This window comes from Antrostomus carolinensis, unplaced genomic scaffold (genome assembly GCF_000700745.2).
Source record: "Antrostomus carolinensis isolate BGI_N321 unplaced genomic scaffold, ASM70074v2 scaffold15571, whole genome shotgun sequence".
Lineage (NCBI taxonomy): Eukaryota > Metazoa > Chordata > Aves > Caprimulgiformes > Caprimulgidae > Antrostomus > Antrostomus carolinensis.
Window position 1 is genome coordinate 36,845 of NW_010296493.1, and position 27,881 is coordinate 64,725.

The 27,881-nt window shown below is 37.8% G+C and overlaps 1 protein-coding gene across 1 annotated transcript in view; it reads left to right on the plus strand.

The window, feature by feature from the left end:
* Positions 1–27,678, plus strand: part of JAG2 (jagged canonical Notch ligand 2) — a gene marked incomplete at both ends in the record, with an annotated part of 40,002 nt that extends 12,324 nt beyond the window's left edge. Inside the window, 20 exons of the mRNA XM_029087547.1 lie at positions 7,309–7,439; positions 7,826–7,945; positions 10,348–10,461; positions 11,298–11,411; positions 11,966–12,079; positions 12,626–12,672; positions 12,934–13,107; positions 15,427–15,577; positions 15,884–16,048; positions 16,791–16,904; positions 18,256–18,369; positions 18,752–18,865; positions 19,808–19,924; positions 20,910–20,937; positions 21,963–22,048; positions 23,631–23,744; positions 23,924–24,039; positions 25,685–25,930; positions 26,364–26,495; positions 27,522–27,678. Coding sequence (XP_028943380.1) covers positions 7,309–7,439; positions 7,826–7,945; positions 10,348–10,461; positions 11,298–11,411; positions 11,966–12,079; positions 12,626–12,672; positions 12,934–13,107; positions 15,427–15,577; positions 15,884–16,048; positions 16,791–16,904; positions 18,256–18,369; positions 18,752–18,865; positions 19,808–19,924; positions 20,910–20,937; positions 21,963–22,048; positions 23,631–23,744; positions 23,924–24,039; positions 25,685–25,930; positions 26,364–26,495; positions 27,522–27,678 — 2,468 coding nt within the window. The remainder of the gene's footprint in view (positions 1–7,308; positions 7,440–7,825; positions 7,946–10,347; positions 10,462–11,297; positions 11,412–11,965; positions 12,080–12,625; positions 12,673–12,933; positions 13,108–15,426; positions 15,578–15,883; positions 16,049–16,790; positions 16,905–18,255; positions 18,370–18,751; positions 18,866–19,807; positions 19,925–20,909; positions 20,938–21,962; positions 22,049–23,630; positions 23,745–23,923; positions 24,040–25,684; positions 25,931–26,363; positions 26,496–27,521) is intronic.
* Between the last annotated feature and the right edge of the window lie 203 nt (positions 27,679–27,881).

Here is a 27,881-nt window from a genome sequence, read left to right on the forward strand (position 1 = left end):
AGCAGGGACACCTTCCACTAGACCAGGTTGCTCAAAGCCTCATCCAGCCTGGCCTTGAACACTTCCAGGGAAGGGGCATCAACAGTTTCTCTAGGCAAATCTGTTCCAGTGTCTGACCACCCTCACAGGGAAGAATTTCTTCCTAATATCTAATCTAAACCTACCCTCTTTCAATTTAAAGCCATTTCCTCTTGTTCTATCACTCCCTGCCTTTATGAAAAGTCCCTCCCCAGCTTTCTTGTAGCCCCTTCAGGTACTGGAAGACCGCTATAAGATCTCCCCAGAGCCTTCTCTTCTCCAGGCTGAACAGCCCCAACTCTCTCAGCCTGTCCTCATAGGAGAGGTGCTCCAGCCCTCGGATCATCCTCGTGGCCTCCTCTGGACTTGTTCTAACTGGTCCATGTCTGTCTTGTGTTGGGGGTTTCAGAACTGGACACAGCAGTCCTTGTATTCCACTTCAGCCCTGCTTGCAAGGCTGACTTCTTGTGTTCAGCAGCGCCTACAAATGCTGTAGGCCTCTCCCAGGTTGTTTTTGTCTCTTAATCTGTCACTGTAAGGGCCAGAACCTGCTCAACTATTATTCAGTACTTTCTTTACAGAGATGCAGGAACAAAAGCCTGAGTGGCAAAATGAGCTGCAACTACCTGGAGTGTTGGGGGTGTACTAATGTTCTGGAGATTAAATCTTAAAGGCTTGTATATCCTTCCTGTCTGTTTCTGTAGGAGGCCTACCAGTATCACTATTCTCTTGCTTGTGTTTTCATGGCAATTGAATGGATACCAAGGTTAACATCAACATTTGGGAACTCTGCCTAAACTTAAAATAAATAAATAAATTAAAAGGCAACTGTATTCTTGTGAACTCATTCTTGGGTACAAGGAGATCTGGTGAGGCATCTCAAGGTTGTTATTTCAAGACTGCAGAGAACTAACAAAAGATCTTAGAGGACTGGAAAAAGAAGGAAATTCAATGCTTTATTTTAAAAAATGGATAGAAAGTAAGAGATGGGGAACTTCCATACTAGCTAGATCAGGTGGAAATATCAAAAGAACACTGAAGCAGATTTACCTTTTCTAAACATCTGGAAAATGCAGATGAGTTACTGGCTAACCAGGACTTATCAAGAGCAGATCTAAACAATATTACTTCCTTCCACAGTTGTTCTAGAATGGAATTATGAGATCTCATAAGTTCTCAAATTAGGAAAAATCTCATAAGCTGCTCTGAACAGTAAACTAAGAAAGTCTTGTTTGAGCGGTGTGCTAGCTGCTGTGACATCCGAGCACTTACAGTCCTGCAACCTGGACTAGCTAAGGTCCCTAAAGAGTGTAGGGCTATTGTTTCACCCTGCAGGAATACACTTGGTACCAATACCTGGACATCATCTCCTGTCCCCTCTTTGCAAGGTGTTGTATCACAGCTTTGGGTTTCAGAGAACTTGCAAAATTATTACAGTTGCTGTGTGTCTCATCATGTAAGTTCTCTTGACCTATTGTCATAACCAGTATGCTTTTGTTATGTTTTTTAACGTCCTAGTGGTAAGCTCCTGGGATTGTTGGCAAGGATTTCACAAGTAGACGTATTAAGTTAAACAAAAAGAAAAATCATGTTTTATTTCTTTATTGGTCAAGGAACTGAGGCACACTCCGCACTCACTTCCTTGGATGATTAGTGGGTAGGAAGGCACAGAACGTATCCTAAAGGTGGTTACTGTTTCCAGGAGAATGTGAGCGGGTGTACAGGAAGTAAAAACATGTAGTACTTTAACCTGTGTCTACAGTAGTAGGTAATGCAGACAAATTAGAACAATAGATCAAAGCAGTGTTGAGAACCCAATATCCATACTAAAAACACTTAAAAAAAAAAAAATTAGACTAGCTCTAGTCCGTTTTTATGGACTGAATACCTGTTTGCAGCTGGAACACATTAGATGTGCTCCTGGACTACATAGTCTTATATTACCTTAGTTTAACCTAACAGGAATCCAATTCCTTTTTTCCAAAGCAGCTCTGTGATGTGAACCCACACACCATCATCAGGAATAATCAGGCAGTTCCCTTAAAAAGCGTGCTTCTGCTGTGAGCAAATGCAAATATTGGCACACCCTTAGAGCCACTTACTACAAGTTAACTGAGCAACCTTTCCCCATATATCTATCTATATTTATATGTATGTTTTGAGTAAGCAGTTTTGAACTATCTCTTCATAAAACTCTAAATAACTGGAGTGAGAATGTTAGTTTTCAATGACTTCCTTTATTAGAAGATAAAAGAGTTTGTAAGAGAAGGTTTATATCTTTTGGTCTAATACGAATGCTGGGGGTGAGAGGAGAAGATTACAAGCTTTCAGGTAATTAAATTATTTGAGTTCATTAATGAGGATCTTTTCCTTCCCTATTCACAAAACCATCGTACCCATTTCAAAAGTAGGAAAGTGGAGAAAGCGCTTCTGTGACAAATCTTGGTGTGAGTACACCTGCAACATAGCTATAACGTTGAATCTAGATGTTCAGAATCATAGGATGTCCTAACAGCTAGACCATATTGCTGCCTGCTATGCAACAATTAATCTCTTAAAAGATTAAACAGACTTTCTTATAGTTATTTTAAGTAAATAATGAATATAAAGCTATTGTTCTGGCCTATGCAACATCATCCTGTTCACGTCATTAGAAAATTTAGTGGTTTTCCATTTAAGAGGGTTATTTCTCCCCCACCCCTGAATGATGCATTTTGCTTCTGCTCTTAATGTCACTGTTTTGCTTCGTTTTCCTGTGTTGAGTGTTTTGGCCACAGCTTCCAATTGAAATATGAGTGGGAGATGCTTCCTCCAAAAAGCCTCCTTAAAAAATGACGTGTAAATATGGAACAAATAATCTTCACTTCAGCTTTTGTAGGATATGCAAGATACCGGTAAAGTGTAACCTGTGGTGATTAAAGGCTTATACCACACTGCCTATGTCCTCCCTAGGATTTTTAAAATTTATTTTTAGGCCCCATATTTTGACCTAGACTTGAAGTAGTTTGGTTTTGATTGCTTTCACTTTGATGGTTTAGGTGTGCTTGTGCATTAAGTGCTGACAAAGCTCTGTAGCTGGGTGCAGAACAGTATTTAGGTGTCCTCTCATTCTCCTATATTACAAGCCTTTTTGTAAGGTTAACTAGATTAGATTAGTGATTGGATGAGACCTGCAATATAAAGTTTCTCAGGCAAACTTTCTGCACAGAAAGTTCAAGATGCTCAAATAACCAGAACAGACCATGTATGAAGGTGGTACAAAACAGCTGAGTTAATGTTGACTGTTGAGAGCACCCTAACTTTTTGATCTGTAACAGGCATCCTCCTTTTGGATAAGGAGAAGTTAAGCAAGCAAGATATGCTGAGGGACCATGGTTTACAGACCATCAGGATCTAGGTGCATCTCTTTGTATTTCCACATCACTTCCATAACTGCCATTGCAGGATTTGTCATAAAATCATGGAGTTTGGAAAGGCCTACCTCCTGCCTAGGTCTAGTTAGACCAGGTTGCTCAGGGCCTTATACTCACAAATAAAGTATCTGTTTACATACAGTGACATAGGATCTTTTGAAACGCCTTGTGCCATCTGATTCAGAAGTGCTCCATTTAAACCTGCCTTTCACTGAATAATTAGAACACAAACATCCTCGGGAAAGCAAAGACGAGTATCAGCTTTTTGTTAATTATAGTTGTTTAGGGAAAGCATAATTCTGTAGGAAAGTCTCCATGATATTGAACTTGACTGTTTTAGCTTTTTTAAGAGCTCCAGGACATGCCAAAAAAAACCCAAACCAAAACAACAACCCAAACAAACAAAACAGCACCAAAAAACCCCAGCCAAAGCTATTTCTTTCTTTTCCCTACTCCCCCCCTGCTTCTGCCTCTGAGTACATAGGTATCTTTGAACTGTGTGCAATGATGGATGCTTCTGTAGGATTCCTTGATACTGAATTTACTACTTTAAACACATTGAGATTTACTGTATGAGGTCTTTCTTCCTTGTCTTGGAATTCAGCTGTTTGAAGCCCTACTTGCTTATTGTAACCAAGTATACACTATGAGTTGAATTATTGTGGCTTTATCTGCTTGTCAATGACAACAGTATTTTTCCTGCACAGTTGCAGTTTCTCTAATCTCAAGACTGAAATGTTATCTAGGAGCTTTTGCTAATGTTAACTCCTGTCACCTCCCCTTCCTCCAACCTTCTATTTAAATTCTCAATTTGTATTGCCACCAGACTCTCATATAAGGAAAATGGAAGCTGTGATACATGCCTATAGAATTATCAGGATCTTTTCTGCAAGTTCTTGGTATTAAGATAACTATCACTTGTTCTCCTACTCCTATTGCGCTCTCTCTGTGTTAATCCTGACCTGAAGGGACACTTTGGTCTGGGAGCAGATGCCTGTACTTAAACCTTCCATCAGGAAGTTACTAAACTGTAACAATCTATTTATGGTAGCTTCTTTTGTACTGCTAATAACCCAGCGAGGGCTAAGATTAAGCCATCTCTGATTTTGCTTTGCATGTGTTTGGTTGTAAAGACGAGTTAGAGCTGATGAAGTCAGCAGAGGGGAAGGACAAAGGAAGTAGAATCTTGATTCCAATAAGAATTTTCTTTGTCCGTTGGACAATGGGAATCCTTATGAATTCTCTAAATTTGGCTTTCTTATTCAGATGTGAAAAATTTAGGATTGCAGAAACTTCCAACAAAGGGGGCAGGGAAGAAGTAACTTTAGCCCACCAGTAACAACATTAACAGTTTCCTTTTGACTTTTACACAAGTGGTTATTACTTGAGTTAGTTGAAAAGGAATTGTAGTGTGTGTATGGAGGTTTGTTTCCTTTTTTAAAAATAAATGATGTTGCTTTTGTATCTGTATCTTTAGGGCTTCTCATAGTGGATCATTAACCTTTTTTCATCCTTGTGTTTTGGCTTGATATTTTTCTCATAAATGACAATGGGCCTATTTCTGAATTGATTTCACTTTATTGATCCCATCTTGCTCTAGGAGTGAGCCGAGATCTGTGTAAACATTATCTTTTTAGAAGGAAGTGGGATTAAAGCTGCTCTAGCACCTGCTAATGTAGGATGGGAGCAGACTTCCTATTCAAGAGGAAATCCTAATTTACTCTTCCTTGTAAACTGAAGGCTGATCAGCTTACCACATAGTAACCTTTTGACTTGTAAACACTGTGTTCCTTTGGACTGCTTTTAGCCTCTAGAAATTATTTCCCTTGGTCTTGGTAGTAATAACAGTCAGTCTGTGTTGGATATCATGAAAAAGCAGCAACTCTTCTGCTGAACTAATTTTAATGCAATGAAGCATACCTATGAATTCAAGTAGGTGCTTAAGATGCCTTCAAGTTTGAAGAAGGTGACCATATTTTTCTTTGCACTCTTAATCACCAGTGCAGTGTTAAACAAAGAAACTTGTTATCCATTGGGTATGGAAAACAAATTGAGTTATTGTGATTATTTGCTTTGTGATACAGACTTTCAGCCCTTGAAAATGCTTGTTATATGTGGGTGGGGGAGTTGGCTCTGGCTGGGATAGTCATGGTGAATCACTGGCAGTACTGCCAGGTTTGGCATGGATGGAGATTTGGGTTGGCGCCAGTAAAGCGAGTTACAGTGCTTTTTTATTGTTTATTACCAACCCCTGCAAAGATTTTTCTGTCCTTGAGGAGGAAGGAAGAGATCAAATTTAGCAGGAGCAGTATTTGTTTCCTCTTACTGCTAGTACAGCAAAAGCAAGCTGCTTCTGAAATACCGATGTTCTCCAGGCCCGCTCAGATGAGCGATTGGAGGCCTCTGGACTAGGTACACACCTGAGGCTCTCCTTGGGGATTCTGCAACCATGAGCTTTTGAATGAGGAACAGATAGGAGGACTAAGAACTCAAAGTAGTTCCAGAACTTTATCTAATAAATAAATAAATAATCTTGCAAAGATCTGCATCTAGATTCCTTCTATGTAAATAGTGTAAATTTAAATACTATGCTGCCAGCATAACCTGTTCTGTTCCTCTGGGGATTGCTACAGCTTACTGAAATGGTGGAAGTGGATTGACTCACAAGGCACCAATACTCCTCGTTTATATTTCTCTTCCTGTCTTCCCTCACTACACCCCAAAGACTTAAGAATTTATTTTCTGTCCTTTTATGGTATTCAAATCATGTTGATAATAGAATGGTAGTGTTAAATCTAAAGAAGTAGTTTCCTTTCTAATGCTTTTTTCCCCTCAGGCATTAGGGCTCTGCTGGCATGCATGTGCCCAACTCCTATTCAGTCTGGTTTTATGTATCTCTCTGTTGCTAGCATGGCTCTTAAATTGTTTATAAGAAATACTCTTAAAATAACAGGCAGATCATTTTTTTTTTTGGCCCAAAAGAACAACCTTACTATTTATTTTTATTAAAATGTGTGTGAAATACAAGTCTTTAAAAAAAAAAAAGGCAAGCATTTGCCTATGTCCTTTTTCTTTTTTCCTTTTTTTTGTTTGTTTATAAGTTCAGGCTTTAACACTTTTCCTGTAGCATAAACAGTTGCTTTTGTTAGCAGAATTCTGTTACAGATAACATAAAGATATGGGTTTCTGAAGAAATCTTGTGACAAAATTTCAACCTTGTTTAAAATAAATGAATTATTAATGACTTCTGTTTCTGTTCTCTCTTCTCTTTTCTCCAAAGAGCACTTTTTTATTAATGTCACTAGAAATGACTGAGGATATAACTTGATAAATCTGTAAAAAGGTTTCTCTTGAAACTAAGTCCTGAGAAAATTGAGAAGACAACTGCTTCTCTGGCTGCCCTGGTCTTTCAAAACTGTAGCACTCCAGAGCAAACTAGTTAATATCTTGAAAGCTATCTTCATAGAATAAAAGCTATGGTACTTGATGCAGTAAGCCATCAGTCTCCTTTTGACATTTTGAAAAGTAATTTCAATATTTTTTTTTTTTTTACACCAATGAATTTTTATCCTAGTACAAGATGGCTATGTGAAGATGGGACTTCTTGTGAAAGTGATGTACGGTTCTTATAATGCCTAGTGCTTGATGGTGTTTGTTGCCATGGTGTGTAATATGGTTGATAAAGATGAGTTCTAGTGGGATGTTCAACAGGACTAGGATGTACCTTCTAAGCAGGAGAAATAAAGTTTTGTTATCTGTTGTACATTGAACAATTGACCTTGTTCTTGAGAATGGTAAGTGTAGTGTTCTAAATACCTGTAATGCTGATAATTAAGCATCATGTTGCTAACTTTTAACATGTGAACTTACATCTTAGGTGTCATTATGGTTGGCAAGGACAGTTCTGTGATGAGTGTGTCCGCTACCCAGGCTGTGCTCATGGGAGCTGTAATGAACCATGGCAGTGTAATTGTGAAACCAACTGGGGTGGCCTGCTCTGTAACAAAGGTACTTAACATTAATGTACAGGAAAAAATAAGTAAAGTTGCATGATTAACTGATAACTCATTAACCTTTTTTTTTTTCCTACTAGTGTGCAACTCCCTGAGTATTTCTGTGCCTAATTTTTTTATGGCAGGTGGTCTTTAAACATCATAAGTATAGGAAGTTTAAGGCAAAAGGCTTGGAATTGTCCTGACTCTTCTAACTCGCGCAGTTGTCTCTTGCTTATCCTTCCCTGTTCTGTGCATAGTAATGAGATGACAGGATAGCTGATGGATGTGGGGATGATGTAGGTGAATGATGTTCAAACCAGAAAGGCGTCTGTATTTCTGACTAGGGATTAAAATGATGAGATTTGTGTTCCTTCTTGATTGACACTTTTCTCTGTCCAGATCTGAATTACTGTGGAAATCACCATCCCTGCCTGAACGGTGGAACCTGTATGAATACTGAACCAGATGAATATCGCTGTGCTTGCCCAGATGGCTACTCTGGAAAGAACTGCGAAATTGGTACTTCTGGATATTACATGTATTTTCAGAAATTCAAAACTCTTTTAGGCATTTAATGTTCTAATTAACCAATTGGCATTTTTATATGCTCATTGTTGCAGTTTTTATTTTGTAGAGTGGAGGGGCTATTTTCTCATTTCCAAAAGCTAGCTTGATTTCTGAGCGGGGAAGTATGAAAATTGACGGTGTGCTACTTGTTCTTCCAACTTGATAATTACTTTGTGTGACAGTGGGGATGTGCCAGTTCTGTCTCTCCTGTCTAGTGCCTTAGGCTTGCTATTCAAAAAACCACTGAAGCCAACAGAAATGCTGCAGCAGTTTCCCTTGGATTTAGATAAGACTGAAAATATTTCTTCCCTTTGATTTCATTACTTCCTTAATCCACACATGCAACTGGGCTGTAGTCCCATGGAAATGGCTTATTACAGGTGGACCTTTCCCTGTTACCTTTCTCCCTACTACCCATTTTTGTCTTTTAGCTTGCTTGCAAACATGTATCTTAAACAAGCTGGTGACTAAAGAAGGTGGTAGTGATGGACACTTCAGTTTTAACTGTGGTGTGGGGGTTTGGCCCAATTTTTAGCTGCTTAAATGCATTGTGTGTCTTTCTTGATCAACTGAAAATTGATTTTTAAAATAATCTTTTAGTATGAGATTCTGGATACATTTGGGTTACTAATGCAGATCTTAACTACTATGGAAATGTGCTAAAGCTCTCCTACAGAGTCACCTTGAGCAGTCTAAATACAGTAAGTGCCTTCCCTGCTCCCATTGCCAAAATGGAGGAAAGAATTTAAACCACATTTCTGATGAAGTGTGAATTCTGGACTAGAGTCTAACAGATCTGTGTCTGTCCAAATTGAAAAACTGCTTCCTATCTCAACCGCACTACAAAGATAGCATATTGCTTTTTTCATGCATATGTATGTATATATCTGTGTATGTGTTACACAAAGACCAAAATTTTCATGTAGACTGTTTTGGTATTTGGAGACTTCTCCTGACTGTACTGTTGCTGGAGATAAAGCAGCAAGTGTGCAATTTCTATTTCTTTCCTATCTTGCTTTAAAATTCCCTATTTTGCTTTAAAGATTTGATGTTTGGAGAAAACAAAAAACTTTCAGTTCGACTTTTGCACCTGTAATATTCAGTTGGGTGATCTGCAGTGACTTTCTCTGCCATGATGGATTATTAAATCCTTTTTAAAAATACAATACTCCCAGTCTTCTTTCTCTGAATTTTACTGTTCCTTGAGAGTTACAAGTATAGATGGAAAAATGGATAAAATAACCTTTTTTTTTTTTTTTTTTTTTTCTTTCATGTAACTGTTTGGCCTTTAGTTCACTAAACTACTATCAGCAGAAAGGTTTCATGCTTATCAGGATGTAGATAATCTTTGAACTTTCTATGAAGTACTGTGTGGTATTAATGATACTATCAAAACTTGAATTTTGCTTCAGCTGGTAGAATGTGATGCAGAGTTTTGGCTGAAATGGATGAAATCTTGTCTTAGCTTGCCCCAAGGAAGCATCTTGGCTCTCCAGATGAGGAGGCATTGATAAAGGGAGCCATACGTTTGATGAGTTCTATACTGATTATTGGCAGTAGATTGGTATATGAGCTGCTCTAGGTACCAGTACCAAACATTATAGACAGTATAAATTCAGTTTGCAAACCAGATAACATCCCTGAAAGAAAGATTCTGAAATATAAATGCTAGCAGCAATTAGAAAGCCTTACCTAGTAAGGCCATTGTTTTATTTCCAAAAGTTTCCTTGGCTTCTGAGAGGGGGAAATAATCAAAAGTGATGTCATACAGCTTGTCCGTCCTCAACTTGGTTGTTGCTTAGTGCAGCTGCTGCAAGTGTTACAGCCCTACATGGAGTGACAACAAGCAGTGCTACCTATAGTTGCAAGTAGCTCTATCCTTTGCTGTTTCCAAGGAACAGTATTAGAATGAAGTTAAGCAGACCTTTGATACTTAAACTACTACTACAGTTCAGACCTCTGCATACAGCAGATCTGTTTTGTCTCACTAAAGAGGAAAAAAAAAAAGTGCTGGAGCACTGTGGAGGTGGAAGTGCATGGCTGGAAGCAGTAAGCTAATGGGAAATTTCTCTTGCTCCTGGGATGTTAAGATGTAAGCAACCTGTCTACCTTCAGACTTTCTAGTCAGTAGATACAAAGGATGATGCACCTTCAGTAAAATCCTACTTCAGTCTCCTATTGGGAATCTTAGTTTATGCAGCTGGGAGAGGGAGGCTCCAAACTTGTACAGGCACCTCTCCAAGATCATGCTTTTGATCACTTTTAATCAGGATGCAATTTCTAAGCATGTAAGTTCTCCTTAATTGATATTGGAAGAGTATTTAGCAAGAGTTTCTTTCCCTCTTTCTTCCCAGCGGAGCATGCTTGTGTATCTAATCCCTGTGCTAATGGTGGAATTTGTCATGAGATTTCATCAGGCTTCAAGTGTCACTGCCCATCAGGGTGGAGTGGACCAACATGTGCTATTGGTGAGTGTGCATTTACTGATGACTAACCCATTGGGTTGGAAGGATTGATGTAGCTTACTTGATAATTGTGCTCTGTGGGTGTGGAGTTTGGTGGTAGTCTTTTGCCTTACCTGTCTTTTAACAGCTACGTGTTAGGAGCCTCCGAAATGATTAATGGTACTGTGCTGCCAGCAGTATCTATTTCATGCAATTGAGATCTACAGGTTGTCAAGAGCACAGCTGGACCATGTCCAAAGAAATGCCCTGTTGCCGAAGCTTGTAGGACAATGTCTGACTCTTTAGCTGGCCTAAAGAAAAATGTAGAATGTGTTTGTTTTAAGAGATGTGAATGTGAACGTGAAAGGTTCTCCCCTTCTTAAAGTGGCAGAAGAGTAGATTATTCAAATGCTTAAGTGTATGATTTGGAAGACAGAAGTAGTTGAAATGTATCACAGACTTATGTAATTGGTTTGCATGTTGCCTGAGATTTGGAGTACATGATTTTTATCCATTTTTCATCAGCAACTATCCTTAAAAGAAATATTGGCTAAACTTGTGTCATGATCTAGGAACATGACTTTCAATTAATGCGTTAATCATAGGCAGATTAACTGAATCATCTTGGTGTTTGCAGATAGGGGAGAAGGGAACTCTGAAATCTTCTATCTCAAGGATGTGAGAAAAGCCTAAGTGGAAATTAGGTTAGAAAAGTTAGTCTATTCCTAAGTTTATTTGTACATTCTCCCCCTTCATCTCAAAATAACTTTAGAAAAAAAAACCAAAAAAACCAACAGACCACCCCACAGGTTAAGCCAAACTTTAAACCATGTAATGGAAGGCACACTTTGACTTTCCAGATGTTGACGAATGTGCATCTAACCCTTGTGCTCAAGGAGGGACCTGTATTGATGGTGTTAATTCATTTGAGTGTATATGTCCACAACAGTGGATTGGAGCAACATGTCAGCTTGGTAAGTAATTACCTTCTAAAGTTTTGAAGACCACTGGAGACTATTCCAGCTGTGTAAATGTGTTTCTGGCATGATTTTTATTGAAGAAAACACTGAAGATGTGGGTTGCTATTGGTATCTTAGCTCTTCTTCAGTGGATCTTAAAGCCAGAAGTTTCACGTGAACCTGTCACTATTTAAGCCCCAACTTAAGCTTACTTACAGTAGTTCTTCTGGAATGCCCGATAACTTTTCTGTTTCAAAGTACAGCATTGGTGATGGTAGCTCCTTCTTTATGGTGGCAGAACAGTGACTGTAAGCTTATGGAGGCAAGGCAGGGATGTGCCATGACTAACATATTACAGTTTTGAATTTTGGCAAAGGGAAAAGTAAGATAACTCGCATGTGCTACTATATACAAGTGTGCATTAAAAGTGTGTAAATTGTTTTAGTGCCCTACCAATGTATAATATGAGCTTCTGATGCTTGAATTGCATGGAAACTTTGCTTGGTGCTATGGTAATCTGTTTCTGGGTTTGTTCTTTATTCTCTTCTTTCTCTTATCTTCTTTCACAGATGCTAATGAGTGTGAGGGGAAACCCTGTGTTAATGCTTACTCTTGCAAAAATCTCATTGGTGGATATTACTGTGACTGCATTCCAGGATGGACAGGAGTAAATTGTCATATCAGTTAGTATTTCTTTAGTATATATGTTAACCATAGGATGCTCTATTCTTTAAAAAAGGTTTTTATGATGAATGATAGTATACATACTTGTATAAGAGAAAATACCTGTTGTCAAGGTTTTCCTAACTTCCAGCAATATAAATTGAAAATACTGCTTGAAAATCTATTTAGAGTTGTAACTGGTATTGAAATAAGCTTAGATACACACTTACATAACAGTAATAAATCTCTCACTACTCACTCATCCCTGATTCTGAATATCATGTATTTATTAAATTTTAAAACTTTTTAGCTAAAATATTAGATATTAAAGTAGCTGATAGCATTTGATATAATTTATGTTACATTGTAATAGAAATATGTAATTTTCTATGACATAGTCTTTAAAATAAGAGTCTCTTAAGACATCAAATATCCTTGCTTTCCTTTGAAACATCTTAGATAAATCGTATCTGAAAATAATTTGATTTGCATTTTTATGCTAGACCTGTACTTTACAACTTAGTCTTCAAGTATAAATTCTAATGCCTTGCATATTTTATCCATAGATATTAATGACTGTCATGGACAATGTCAACATGGAGGGACTTGTAAGGTAATTCTTGTTTATTACATACCATGTTGAAAATAAATCTTTTTCTGGCTATTTATGAGTTCTGTAGTTTGCAGTTACAGGTTGGTTAAATATTGAAAGTGTAGTGTTGCACTTAGACTCTTGGACATTTCACAAAATAATTATGTAGTGCTACTGCTGTTCACAAATGCAGAATATAGAAATACTTTGAGTTTCTGTGTGCAGGTTTTATCCATATACAAATCTTTCTACTTCTGCTTTTTTTTTTTTTCCCCTCTGAAGGATGAAGTGAATGGTTACCATTGCTTATGCCCTCGTGGTTTCACAGGAAAAAACTGTGAGATGGAAACAAATGAGTGTGAAAGCAATCCATGCCAAAATGGAGGCCGTTGCAAAGACCTGGTGAATGGATTCAGTTGTCTGTGTTCACAGGGCTTCTCAGGAGTCTTCTGTGAGGTGAGGGCAGTGGTGACATTACTGCAATACTTCTCATGGATTGAATTCTTGAAAGAAACATATATCTGGGTTTAAATGGGAGTAATCCAAGGCTAAAGCATTACTGACCAACGTAGCTGTTACTTGACACTCTGAATAAGCAAGTTTGTTGTGCAGTGCTGTCAGTAGTTGTAACACTTGAATTTGCAGCCTGATAAACTGCAAGTTGTTGCACACAGGTGTTGGCTATCCTAAATGTTTTAAGGCTGCAGGTATTCCTTAAGCTTGAAATGTTTTCCTTTGCAATTTTCAGGACCAGTGTCCTTTTGTTACACTAGAATGTTTTTAGGTCTTCATCCTAGTAACTCTGAAGTACATAACTGAGTTACCTTTCAAGTAATCCTGCTGCTGCTGGTAGGAATATCCCCATAATTAAAGGCAGGCAGGTATGCAAGTGTTGACTCTCAGAACTTTCTGTTTAAGATCATTTTAGGAACATGTAGTTCTAGTGCTTAAATAAGGATTCAGAACTGAAATACTGACGTGCTAGTGATAATTGATAGAGTACTTCATGATGATGAAGATCTACCTCTTCCTAGGGAGGACATTAGACTTTTCAATGTAAAATTATATTGCCCTAATTATGTACTTTCTGGCTTTTGCTGATAGCCAAATTTATTTAAGTGTTAATAGTTAGGAAGACACTGTCAACTGGAGGCATTGTATTAGAATTTTGTTGGATTTGCTCCAGAATTTTTTGAGGAGTACATTGGAGTCATCTCTTTTAAATGCTGAAGTAATTTTATTCTGTATTATTTGCATTATTAAAGAAACAATGCCCTCCTTTTATTCAAAATTTAAAAAGGTTGCAGACACTGACCAGTCTAATAAAACTGGTGCTCATGTACCACTTCTACATAATGATCATAGCTTGAGTGCTCTACTCTTGGCTGATTAATACCGTACTGTGTAATTAAAGTTTTAGGAAATCTGTTTGAATAATAGGGGGGAGTTGGCTGCTTGCCTTGTGTGTTGCAGGAAATATCTACCATTGATTCCAGATGCTAAAGTACCAGCTACTGAACTTGCATTGGGAAGGGGAAATTTACACTAATGGAAGGAAACAAATGGAGACATCTGATAGAGGAGATCTGAGAATCTTTGTCAGACCATAGCTGTTTTTTTAGGTTGCTTTGAATGTTCCATATGAGACTGTGAAGGAGCTTGCTGAAAATCTCTCCATTGCAGCTGGAATTGTATGCACTCCTCTGAATTAAATACTTAACACCATTTCTGTTCCTTCTGTTCTGGTTAGCTTTGAATTTTTCTCCTGTTTAGCTACAGAACTACTAAAAATAGTGACCAAATCCAGTATAGGACTTAATTTTATGTCTGTAAGGTTCAGAAAGCTGTCCTTCTCACAAGAGAGCCATGAAGATGGAAGAACTCACTTCGGGCAGGAGGAAAGCAATCCTTAAGAATAATAATTTGGAGGAAAGATACTGTGATGTAACAATATCCCTTTTGAGGCTGCTTTGTGGATTTTGAGGCCAATTTAGGGCATCACCTGTTGGTGGTCTGCTGTGTCTGTGTAAGATATAGCAGAAGCAGAATTGCCTTGCTGCAATAATTTGTCTGTGTGAAGGGAAAAGCTAGGGGTTTTTATGAAAGCTAGGTTTAAATTTTGCTTTTTGAATCAGATGGCAAGAAGTACTCAAAATGTTCCTAGTGTTTCTGTGTGGAAATTGGCATGGTGGTAGCATTTGTAAGAATAAGGCCCTGAGCAGCTTGGTCTAACTAGACCTACTTTGAGCAGGTGGGAGTAGCTGACCTCCAGTGGTCCCTTCCAAGCTATGTGGTTTTGCAACAAATTCTGTGTTAATTGAGATGGGAAGAGAAGTGGCTCTAGAGAACAGGAATTTTTTTAATGTTCTGTGTATTTTAAGTGTCTTGCAGGCACAAAGTTGGCAAGTGCAACTTGCATTATAGCACTTAGTGTGTGGGTGTGAAGAAGTGAATTATAATGATCCAGAATAATTACAATAAGATGTTTCTTAATGGCTTGTTTTTTCCTAACTCAAGTTATTGTAAATGTGCTTATTCAGCCTCCTGCAAATGAGTATCTTTTTAGCTGTATCAGAAATGCTTTGTTAGCATTGACAAAAGTAACCTGAAGTTTCTTTCTGCGTTGCAGGATGGAATGCAATAAATATGATTCATAACCCTTCTTAAAACTTGAGGTTCCTTGTAAATTAGCTTAGTCTGTCTTTGGCAACACAGATAATGCTACTTACTGCTGGGAAATGAAGCAGCTGCTGCTAACTGTGGTCTCTCTTACAGATGGATATTGATTTTTGTGAACCTAACCCTTGCCAGAATGGGGCTAAATGCTATGATCTGGGAGGAGATTATTACTGTGCCTGTCCTGATGACTATGACGGAAAGAATTGTTCTCATCTCAAGGACCACTGCAAGAACAATTCTTGTAAAGGTACCTGATGTTGTCTAGAAACTTAATCTTAATGTATTGGTGATACATTAAAAAAGAAAAGTAGCATTTTGGGGAATAGCATAATGCAGAAACATTTTTATTTTACTCGCTTGGACTTTGTGAAATAGTGAGGCAGTGAAAAGTAATCCTTGTAACAATCCTTATTTATAAAGGGGTGGAGGGTAAATTATAGTTAACATGACTTCTAAATTGTGATTAGTCTTAATGTTCAGGTAACTTTTTTAAAACTAAAAACTGATTGGTGATGCAGATTATTAGTCTGATGATATACTTCTTCATTTTTAGTAATAGACAGCTGTACAATAGAAGTCTTCACTAATGCTACCCAAGAAGGAATCCGTTTCATTTCATCTAACGTTTGTGGGCCTCATGGACGGTGTATTAGTCAGCCAGGAGGAAATTTTACTTGTGCCTGTGAAAGAGGTTTTACTGGAATATACTGTCACGAAAGTAAGTGGGAGTTTCTTCTAAATTATTTTGTTACTCTAAAACTTCCTTAAAGTTTTGTTATGAAGCTTTACGACCTAAAATCATAGAATCGTTTAGGTTGGAAAAGACCCTTTAAGATCATTGAATCCAACCTTATACTGCCAAGTCCCACTAAACCATGTCCCTAACTGCTACATCTATGTTTTTTAAATACCTCCAGGGAGGCATTTAAAAAATAGAAAACCCAACATTTTTAATAAAGTTGCATAGAGCATTGTTTCAGGTGTACTACTCAAAATCCAGTTTCTTCTGGTCACAGTTCTCTTTGTACTGGTTCATACTTTCTCTTTGAAAGAAAGCTGGTTTCAGTCCAGCGTCAGTGTGAATGTGTCTGTACCCTCTACCCTCTACCTTTACATACAGTCTTACAAGGAGCCATGGATTTCTCCAACATGGGGATGATAAAGAAGGGCCAGACATGTTGACAGCACAGCGTAGGAGCATGTATGTTGCTATTGCAGATATTTTTTTTCTGAATGCCTGGCTATTTTTGCCAGGTAAACTTCATGTTCTGGTTTAGCTTGCTACATGAGAGAGAATACACAGAGAAACCTTATCAGGCTAGAAAACAGATGTTGGAGCTGTTCTTGTTTATGTACAAATGGAGTATAACTTTGTGTTGCTTTTCCTAGAGACACAAGTATAGATCCCCCCAGGTAGGGGAAGACAGCATTGAGTAATAACTGTTGACCTTTTATCATAGATATCAATGATTGTCTTGGGAAACCCTGCAAGAATGGTGGGACATGCATCGATGAAGTTGATTCATTTAGATGTTTCTGCTCAAGTGGCTGGGAAGGAGAACTATGTGACACAAGTGAGTACTGCTGAGGGCTGCAGGGTCAAATATTACAGCTTTGCTGTAACAATTACTGATAGCTGGTACACGGTTAATAATAATGGAGTAGTTTCTCTGTTCTGTAACTACAGTCAGTCTACCCAGTGTTGTCTGCAAAAGTATCTCCAAGAAGATTTTTGGGTGGCAGCTCCAAAAGGCTCATTACCTTTAATAGGACCATAATCTGATTCTTTCCTATCATACAGGATATGTCTCAGGAGGAGAAAACTTATTTTTTTTCCTGAGGAGAGGCAAAAGTGAATATACCCTGTTAGTGGGTCTGCTCATTATATTGCTTTTATTGCTATAAGCATATGTACTTCTTAGTAATTACAGTACATAAAAGTTTGTCACTTACCCAATCTACTCATACACAGTAGTTTCCAAACTTGAAAAGCTTTTTAGCTTTAAGCCAGTGCAAACTATAATGTGCTTCCACCTTACTGAAGGAGTTTATAAATTTAATATCTATTCCTTTAGTAAGAAAAGAACTGCTGAAGCCTGAATTTTTACTCAGTGAATATCATGAGTCTGTTTTGTAGTCTGGGTCCAGTGAAAGCAGGCCTTTATTCTTGCTACTCTGCCTTGAGACGTATTGGGCCTTAGTTGACAAAGTAGTGTACTAGGTCAGTTCGTGGTTAAGTTACCTCAGAGGAAACTGCAGTTGGTTCTTTTTCTACTCTGAATGAAGCCCCTTCTAAAATGTGACAGCAAGGACTTGCTAAGACTTATTACAGGACATGTGCCAATTGAGATGCAAAATAGACTGAACAGCTTTTGGCAGCTCTATGGAATAATTACATTCTTCTTATTAAAATGTCTGTCTCAAGTGAAAAGAATGTAAAGAAACTCATGTATGTATATGTTTAATGTGTGTATACACACATGTGTATATATATGTATGCATATACATGGTTAAGCCATCTAATGGCTTTAACACACTGTATTTGAGACATGAAGCAGGAGAGGGAGCCTTAACTGTCTCATGTGGATGTCCTGGATTGGGCTTCCTTTTCAGGACATCATGGTCCCTACTAGGAAGTTTTCTCTGAAGTTTAGAATACCGCTGTTTGCTGGAAAAATGAAGCTACTTTGATGCTCTACTTAGAAGCCATACTGAATTATTTTTTTTTCTCTTAAGCTGTCAGAAAATCATAATTCATGTTCTGTATTAAATCAGAGTTTTTTCCTTACTTATATAAAGAGAAATAAAAAACAGAAATGCTGTCTTACTAAATAGCACACAATTTACTTCTTTTATGAAGTGTTTTATACTTCCTTATGGCCTTGGCTAGGCTAGATTATCTAATTTGAATAATACTTTTCCTAGATTTCAATGACTGTTCTCCTAACCCATGTCACAACGGTGGCCGATGCATTGATTTGGTAAATGACTTCTATTGTGAGTGTAAGAATGACTGGAAAGGCAAAACTTGCCATTCACGTAAGTGTTCTTTACTTTGATCTTTAGTTTACCCAAAGATTTTTTCTTCCTTCTCATGAGATTAGAGTTCCTGAAATTTAAAATAAAACAATTGCCTTGAAATAATAGGGGTATTTTCATTACCTCTTCCAGTTTCCCAGCAACAAAATGGAACACCTAAAAAACATGCTCCTTCATGTAGTGAAATATTGTTGTGAGAGATACCCTTAGATTCCACTCTTTTGGTTGTTTACTGTAGTACAGCAAGTGGAACTATGCCTTTCTAATACTGTTGTATTTAAATATGAAGTATCTTTAAAAGTAATTTTGTGATTAAAAAGCACTTAGTCTTAAAATTCAGCAAGACCATTGAAAAATAAAACTGTTTTATTGTGATGTATAGGTGAATACCAATGTGATGCAAATACTTGTAGCAATGGTGGGACATGCTATGATGATGGAGATACATTCCGCTGTTCATGTCCTCCAGAATGGATAGGAAGTACTTGCAACACCGGTAAGCTTTTTAAGTCTTCTACAGATAAAGCTAGAATTAATAGAGAAGTGTTTAGATAATACTTAACTGTTTAGTAAATAGACATACTGTTCTTCTAGCTGTCTAGTTCAAAGCTGTTCCAGTTGGCTGGTGACTGAAGTTCAAAGTAATTTCTTCCACTCACCTGGCATAATACTGATTTTTAGGAAGCTGTTCGCTGCAGGCTGCTTACATGGTCTTCTACATAGCTTCTCCTGAACAGATTTAGAACACTTGGTCTTGTGTCTTGACTTCTCTGTTAGTCTTTAGAGACCCTGTGTAAAGGTTTTCTCAGGAACTCAGTCCCCTGCTTTGCTTGAAGGTTCATAACACGAATAAGCTTGTGATCAAGAGGCATATGAGCAGACGTGCTCAGAAAAATGAAATTAAGTTGTTCTTCCTGGGGGATTTGCAGGGTTACTGCTGCCATAGTGAACTATTCTTGATCTTTTTGGGGATTTAATGTAGTCTCCATGGTACGTTTTTCTGAATATGAAACTTCCATTAGCACCAAGAACTAGGACGAAAGTAATTTAGTATAGTTTTTTCTACATTTTAGGTACAATTGTGGCACTTAATTAAAATGTGAACTTTAAATACTAGTATTTTATTCTGAAGTAAACTTTATGATCTGAGTAACTTGCTGCCAAAGTAGGAATTTAGCAGTATTTTAAGGGTGTTTACACAGATGGGGGAAAAAACAGATAATCTTTTTTAATAAAACTTAATTGTTCAAACAATGGAATTGGGATGATGGTGAAGGTAGGCAAGAGATTGTGTGGTGTGACTATTTTTGGAGGTTTTTTTACTTTCTTGTAAGTCTTGCACTGTTGACTTAAATGCTATTCAGGATTGTGATACTGACATATCCAGATGATAGTTTTTGTTTTCCACACTAAATGGAGACTTTTTCTTTTTCCAAAGCTAAAAACAGCAGCTGTATTCCAAACCCTTGCATGAATGGTGGAACATGTGTTGGCAGTGGAGATTCCTTTTCTTGCATCTGCAAAGAAGGATGGGAAGGACGTACATGCACACAGAGTAAGGCTTTTTTCCTTTCTTCCTTAGCATTCCTCTGGGATATTAGGAGTGTTTGGCACAGAGCTGTTAACTGAAACAAAGCAAGTTTAGAGAGTTCATGTGCCAAAATATCTGAATCATTCAGGGTGGGAGGTAGGTAAAGATGATGCTCGAGTAATGAATGAAGAACTTGTCATGCTTCTTTTTGCACATAGTCTCTACCAAAATAAGACTCTCACCATCTGTAGAAATTGCTTTTTCTAACATGTGCTGAGCAAACAAAATCCTTGCAGAAATACTAATTTTAATAATGAAAAGCATGTGGAAAGGCAGGCAATAGTGTATGTTCCATCATTTTCTTTTAGGATAGCAGCTAACTACTTTGACATACCGATGCAATGAATTGGTTAGGTGGAGTAAAACCTGCAACTTTGATTTGTTTTTTTTTTCCAAAGCATATCACAGAGGAGAAAAAAAAAATCAGAATTTGAGCTCTGTTTTTACTCTAAATCTACTGTGAAATTACTGTTGTACTGATGTACACTCTAATTAGCTGTTTTAAAGCTGACAGCCAGTATAAATGCTAACAAATTCGGAGCTGTTTATAATGGGAAAGATTTGTTTAAGAAGTCTGGCTAGTTGCATGTATACGTATGAACTGCCAAAGCAGTAGTAATCCTTTCGAAGGCTCTTAGAACCTGGTTGAATTATCCACTGCCAATGCAGCCAATGCCCTTTATTTCTGTTATGTTGCAGTCATGCTGTGTGTCAGTCTGTGCTGTTGACATATCAAAATTCACCGAAGCTGTAAAATTTTGCATTTGTCAGTCTACTCATAAAATTTAAGGTATTTAATTGGTCTCTCAGGTCTAAGTGTGGAAGAAAACATTCAATTCTGTCTTATTTTTCTTTGCTTTCCTTATCAAATATAGTGTCTCTTGAACTATAATATACATTAGAAAATAAATATACCACTGGTTACACTAATCTGTATTCTTTTTTATAGATACCAATGACTGCAACCCTCATCCATGGTAAGTATGTGAACTCCAGTTCTATACCTATTGTGAAAACAAAAGTGAGCGCAGTAATAGGGATTTCCATTCCAGATTAGAATTAATTATAACCTAAAATAATTGAAGTGAGCCTCTAACAATTTTTGCCATGACTTATCTGTTCCTTGACAGCAACAAAGACCACAAAAAAATCCTGAGCTGATTCCTATATGAACAGATAGAAGTGTTTGTGCAGTCTTTGTGCCAGGACTGACTAGTAATTACTCTGATATGAAATGAATCAGGCTTGAGAAGATTTCAAGCATTTACACTTGAGCTTTAGAATAAAAAAGAGAAAACTTGTTAGTTTACAGTAAATAATTTTAGATAATATAAAAATGTCCTGTTAGATCAAATACTGTGTATAAATGTCTTTAAAAAAATAATTATTTTTTTAAAGAATCAATGGGAGTATTTTAAATAGAGGTTGATATTTATGGTTGAAAGGGAAAAATACTGGATGAAGCAAACTATCTACCTTATCTTTCTCTATCCATTCTGATGCAATAGCCTGTACTTCTTGTAGTTAAAAAAAAACCAACAAAACAAAAAAAAAACCCAACAACATTGCAAAAGCTCGGGCTTTCTCCATGTTCACTTTACAGCTGTTTTATCTCCTTGAGCCCTGTTGATATTCTTCCCCGTGCATGCACTCACTTTTGTAGGATGTTACTGTTGTAACAGGTGACTTATTAAGCAATATTGTTTATGTAACATTGATGGGAATAGATCGTCCCTATAAACAGCAGCAGAAGGTTTAATTAACAAAGTTTTAATGAGAGACCACTGAAACAATATAGATGGCTTATTAAGTGGACTTGTATTATGAGTTAGCAGGACTTTTTAATTCTGCATTGTTAAATAGCAAGAAAGTACTATGAATAGGGACAACAGAAATTTGCATTTGAACATACTGCCTGAGACCTATGGTTTTTGCTGATCTTTAGACTAGTGAATCTACCCTGAGAATGCTTGGTGTAATGATAGGTTTATTATTTTTACAGTTACAATGGAGGCATCTGCGTCGATGGTGTGAATTGGTTTCGATGTGAATGCGCGCCTGGGTTTGCTGGTCCTGACTGCAGAATTAGTAAGTACCTTTTCGGCTAAAGACCTGAAAGGTTGTACTATTCTGACACGCAGTTCATAAAGAACACCCTGTGACCCTTTTGCATTAGGTTAGCTGAATTACAAATAATGAAGCAGAAGCCACCAGTCAGTCAGCCAAGTACTGATACCTTGTAAAAAATGGCAATTTATGTTCCTTTCTTCTTTCTGTTAAATGGAACTGAAATGATTTGGCCTAAACTTATAGTCAAAGACTTGATTGCTGGATCATAGAATGGTTTGGATTGGAAGGGAATAATGGCAATTTATGTTCCTTTCTACTTTTTGTTAAATGGAACTGAAATTATTTGGCCTAAACTTATAGTCAAAGACTTGGTTGCTGGATCATAGAATCATAGAATGGTTTGGATTGGAAGGGACCTTAAAGATCATCTAGTTCCAATCCCCCTGCCATCAGCAGGGACACCTTCCACTAGACCAGGTTGCTCAAAGCCTCATCCAGCCTGGCCTTCAACACTTCCAGGGAGGGGGCATCCACAACTTCCTTGGGCAACCTGTTCCAGTGTCTGACCACCCTCACAGTGAAGAACTTCTTCCTAATATCTGATCTAAACCTCCCCTCTTTCAGTTTAAACCCGCTTCCCCTTCACCAGATATTTCTGAAGATTCTGGGGTGCTGGCTTCATAGAAGCTTATTAAGTTTTAAGTGTTTTTCTTCATAAGCAACTTGCTGATAAAGATGACATTTGTCACTAAGTCTTCCATTTAACATTAGAAACTGAAATCCACTGAGATATCACAAATGAAAACAAAAACATCAGGAGTGTAGTGCTGGTATGTGAATAACATGGAGAAGTACAATAAAGGTCTTTCAAAGCGATAAAACAAACCTGTTACACTGTAATTATCCTGAAAGACAGAAACTGAAAGGAAGGGAGAGCATCTGAATGGACTGTGCTTCCCTGCCTTTTTCAGTAGATTCCTATGGCTAAGCCTCTGAATCAGGCTTGTTTGGTTTGTTTTGGTTTTTTTTAAAAGAGGCTTTTGTGCTCAGTGTGTGTGTACAAAATTAATCTACTTGCTATTTCAAGTTTATTAAGAAAAGTCTCATCAAATGTCTATTACAAACTAAACTATTACTCTTCTTCCTTATGGTGTATTGTATTGCAGTAAGTCACTTCTTTTGAGCACAGTTGAGCCAATTCATTGTTCAGCTCTTGCACTGTGATAACTTCCTGAAAACACGTGCTTTTCTAGGAAGCCTAAATGTCCAAGTTTAGCACCAGAACAGGATATGTGACTTCAGTTCTATAGCTGAATATGGAGAAGACATTACACCTTCAGCTGTCTAACACCTCTGCTCTGAGATGAGTCAGCATATGACTGCTTCTTTGATCACCAGAACTTCAATTAGGGTGCAATTATGAGAAATCTGTTAGAGGTTACTGCTGAAATGGTAGAAGAATCCAGTTAAGAGATTAATCCTGAAACCAAACTGTCGTTTGCTTGTTAAGAAAGCAGGTATTGTCAGATTACATCTCAGTAAATGTTTAATTGCAACGTTGTATGTCCTTGTCATTGAGTTTTACCCATTTTCTACCTAGATATTGATGAGTGCCAGTCTTCCCCTTGTGGATATGGTGCCACTTGTATAGATGAAATAAACGGATACCGATGCTCTTGTCCCCCTGGAAGAATTGGTCCTAGGTGCCAAGAAGGTATTCCTATATCTGCTATCAGCCTTTACCCAAAAAACAGTAGGGTACAGTGTAGCCAGTATAGAGTTTAAATACAGTAGTCTGATGTGTAAGGAACAGTAGCTGGGTTTTTTTATTTAAATTTGTATAGCTTCAGTAACTGCAAGAGGTGAAATATCTGAGTGTGGCTTTCTTCTTAGTGATTGGAATTGGAAAGCCTTGCTGGCTTAAAGGGATGACCTTTCCCCACGGCAGCAGATGGGATCAAGAATGTAACAACTGCCACTGTTTGGATGGCCGTATTGACTGCACCAAGGTAGGCATTTTGACCTATTTTCTTAAATCCTTCTGGCTGAAACAAACTTAATTGTTCTTCATGCACAAGTTAATATTTGGAGTTTTTTTCATCTAGACTCTTACATAGGTGTCCCCCAAACTGCCTTTGTTTAAACAACAACAACAAAAGATCTCTAATGACTTCCTGTAAAAAATACTTATGGGATTGTCTTCATAACCATAAGCTGCTGTCCTGCTCTCTACCTGCTAGAACAAGGTGTCAAAAAGCAGATGGGCACTTTTTGCAGAAAAGGAAATATGAACTACAATGGAGTAGTGATCTTTGAAAGGTTAAATAAATGACTCCACAAAAGCTTTGAAAATGCAGTTTTAGAGCTCCTAATTTTGTGAAACGTTAGTTCCAAGGTAAAAAGACACATAGGAAGATAAGTTTCTTCAGTGGGTAATAATCACCTTTTTGTATTGTCCTTCAGTAGGTTTATAAATAGACAAATTGCAACCTTTGTACCAGGATTGTATCCTGGGGGTTGTGACTTAGAGTAAATAAGACAAGCCTAAATGCAGTTTGAACATGTAAGTATATGTGCTCCAAGCCTCTCGGCCCTCCTGAGACAGCATTTCTCAGTGGATTTGTGGCACCTGTGCAGCTTTACATCACAGCTGGAGAGGGACAAGATTGGTGCTGCTTACCAGTTGCAGGGCTGGGTAGGTGACTCCAGATGAACGCTAATAGCACTTAAAACATTGCCTCACATGGCAATCTCCCATGTTTCACTGGAAGCACCAGTTTAAAAGCTTCTGGCTCTTATTAATCTATCCATCCTTAACCTTACTTTGTTTAGCTAGGTATGCACTGTAGGCAAAGAAATAACTTAGTCATTTAGAAATGCTATTTTAGACCCTTTATGGTGTTGTGACTTCAAGTTTGTGGTGTCTTCAGAAGACTACAGTACATAAGGTAACTAGAATCTCAGAAATGGTAGTGTGGTAAATGCAACTTAACCATATATGGTGATTGTTGGGGTCTTTTTCCACATGTAATGGAACAAATATGCTTTCTTGCTGACAATTGTGGTTTAAGAAATCCATAAATTCCTAAACTAATAGCTGTGTAGCATTATATATAATCTTAAAGGTTACATTGTGAAATGGAGCTGTGTTTGGAAGCTTGCTGCATCTCGGTAACTTGGGGTACCAGCATACTATTTTCTTTTGGGAGAGCAGTTGAAGTTACAGTGCTTATCATCAGTATGCATCAACTCTTAACATCTTCAGCATTTTGTGGCAAGGATCTTGGTACAAACACTGAAGATAAATTAATCCTTGTGGAGGTATTTCTCTTTCTGATTATAGAAGCCTAGATGACTAGTGTAAAATAAATGAACTTCTGTATTGGTGGGACAAATACTTAAGTCACTAAGGAAATATACCCACTTGCTGGTGTCTCTGGTAATCTTTGCACAGTTTTTACTCTTTGGACCATACGAAACATCCTTGGTTTGTGGAAGAGCAACTCTGTCTGCTACTAGAACTACAGCACTATTGAAATACATATTTCTTAGCAGTCCGTAGTAGATCGTGACTATCTTATGTGAATTGCTTATTTTTATTTGATGCATAAAAGCAATTAACTGTAACAGTACTTTGTTCTTTTTAATTTCTAGGTGTGGTGTGGGAAAAAACCTTGTCTGTTACACAAACACTGGGATAATTCAAATAACCAGTGTCCTGTGGGTCAACAATGCCAGGAGAAGTATATGAAATGTTTTCAGCCACCGTGCACAGACTGGGGAGAATGCAGTGCCTATGAACCTCTGCCTGCCAATATCAAGTGTCTGCCTAATTCTGGATATTTGGACAATGACTGTGCTAGAATTACTTTAATTTTTAATGGAGACAAAGTCCCCCAGGTGAGAACAGAATTATTAATGAAGTATGGCAATATGTGTAAGGATGCATTCCATGTCAGAGCATGGAAGATTCATGTTTTCAATAGGACTCCTTGTTGTCATAAGCTTGCAAAATTTATTATTAGACTCCTCTGTTGCTATTGTGCTTTGTCTAAAGGGTGAGGCAAATTTAGGGTTTGAACTGAATATTTTGTTCTCTTACATCTCAACTAAATTTTCTTACATTTCAACAAGGGCTCAAACTGTACAACGATAGTCATGCAAGCTCACTTTCTCACTCTTCCTTTCAAAATCCTGTTCTTCATTTTTCTGCCGTTTCTTGCTGCCCTTTCTGCTGCCTTCATCAGTAACTGCAAAAACTCTGGAAATGTTTATTTTTATGTGCTATTTTTTACTTGAACTAAAGTCATACAATCTCCCTTGCTTCTAACAGGGCACTACAACTGAAAATATCTGTTCTGAAATTCGGTATTTACCAGCTACTAGGACTGTTTCTAGGGACAGAACTCTGATAATTTTATGTGATCTGTCTTACTCCACAGAGAATGCAGTGGAAGTTGCTATTGTAAGTATGAGACTTGTATTAATGTGCATAGGAAAATGTTTTCTTATTAGTTTAAGTTGGGGAAGAGGTTGTTTAAGCTTGTTTCAGTTTAGTGCAGATACTGCAACCTGTGGCTTAGTCTGACTGCAAAGTGATTTTTGTGATCTCACAATTTTCTACAATGCTAGATAGCTGAAACAGCAAGTTTTGTTATGGCAGAAGGCTTACTGCAATATCCTAAAAAAAGGATAGGTCAAAAAACCTAATTCGGCCCAAATTAGTGAATGGGTAACAACCTGTTCTGTCAGAAATCTTGGGCTGTTGAACTTCTCGGGAGATACGGTTGCAGGTGGCTGGATTGGACCTTGTAAAGAAGTTTCTACTCTGCGTTTAGAGTAGGACTACTCATTAAATATGTAAGTGCTAAGCGGGAAGTGGAAGAAGGTGTGAGTTGAGTAGGTGAAAGTAATTGTTGCCCTACTGAGCTAAAGACTTGCTTTAGAGGCATTTACAGCCCAATCATTCAATGCCTGTGTATTGCTTAGTTTCCAATTAAAGAGTTAGTTTTCATAGCAAAGAGTGTCTTCAGGCAGAAGCTGGACTGTCTCTACCACTGCTGTAAAGAACGTGCTGAGCCATGATGCAGGAAGCAAAGTATATGGTATAAATAGAGCAGACTGTTGTTAGTCCAAGCTTCTATCTAGATAACCCACATGTCTTGAAGTGCTCCAAACTATGACTAAGTTTAGCTCAGCAGTGTAAGTAACATGGAAGTCAGCTGCCCCCCCCCCCCCCCCCTTTTTTTTTTTTTTTTGAGATGTGCTAGATTAGCAAGTAGGCACGTTACTTACCAAGTCTGATACTGCATCTGAAGTTTGGATAGAGCCAGCCATGCTATTGCTACAGTAAACTTTTAGGGTACTGCTTGTAACCACTGTCAGGTAAATTCAACCTAGTGAACTCTATTAAGATGTAGCTGGACCTAAAAAGTAGATTTCCACAGGTAAATAATTGCAGTAACTGTTTTTCCTCTTCCCTCCACTTTAGTCTTTTGTCCCACATCGAGATGAACAAGATAATAGTCTCATACAGAATGCTGCTAATACAATAGTAAATGCAATCACCAAGCGGCAAAACAGCACTGTTATGTTGGCAGTAACTGAAGTCAAAGTAGAGACCATAGTTGTTGGGAATTCATCGTCAGGTAAGGTTCCCAATGCCTGTGTCCTGTGTGTGTAAGCATTGTCTGTTCCCCTGCTGTCAGTTTCTTACCTTTCTTCACATGTTGGGGGGAAAAAGTAGATCAGGTTGTGCATTTAATTTGATGTTAGTAACTGAAGAGAAAGTGGCTTTAAAATCAAGATTCTGTGCTTGTGTGCTAGTTTAAACTTAGCCTCATCTGTAGTG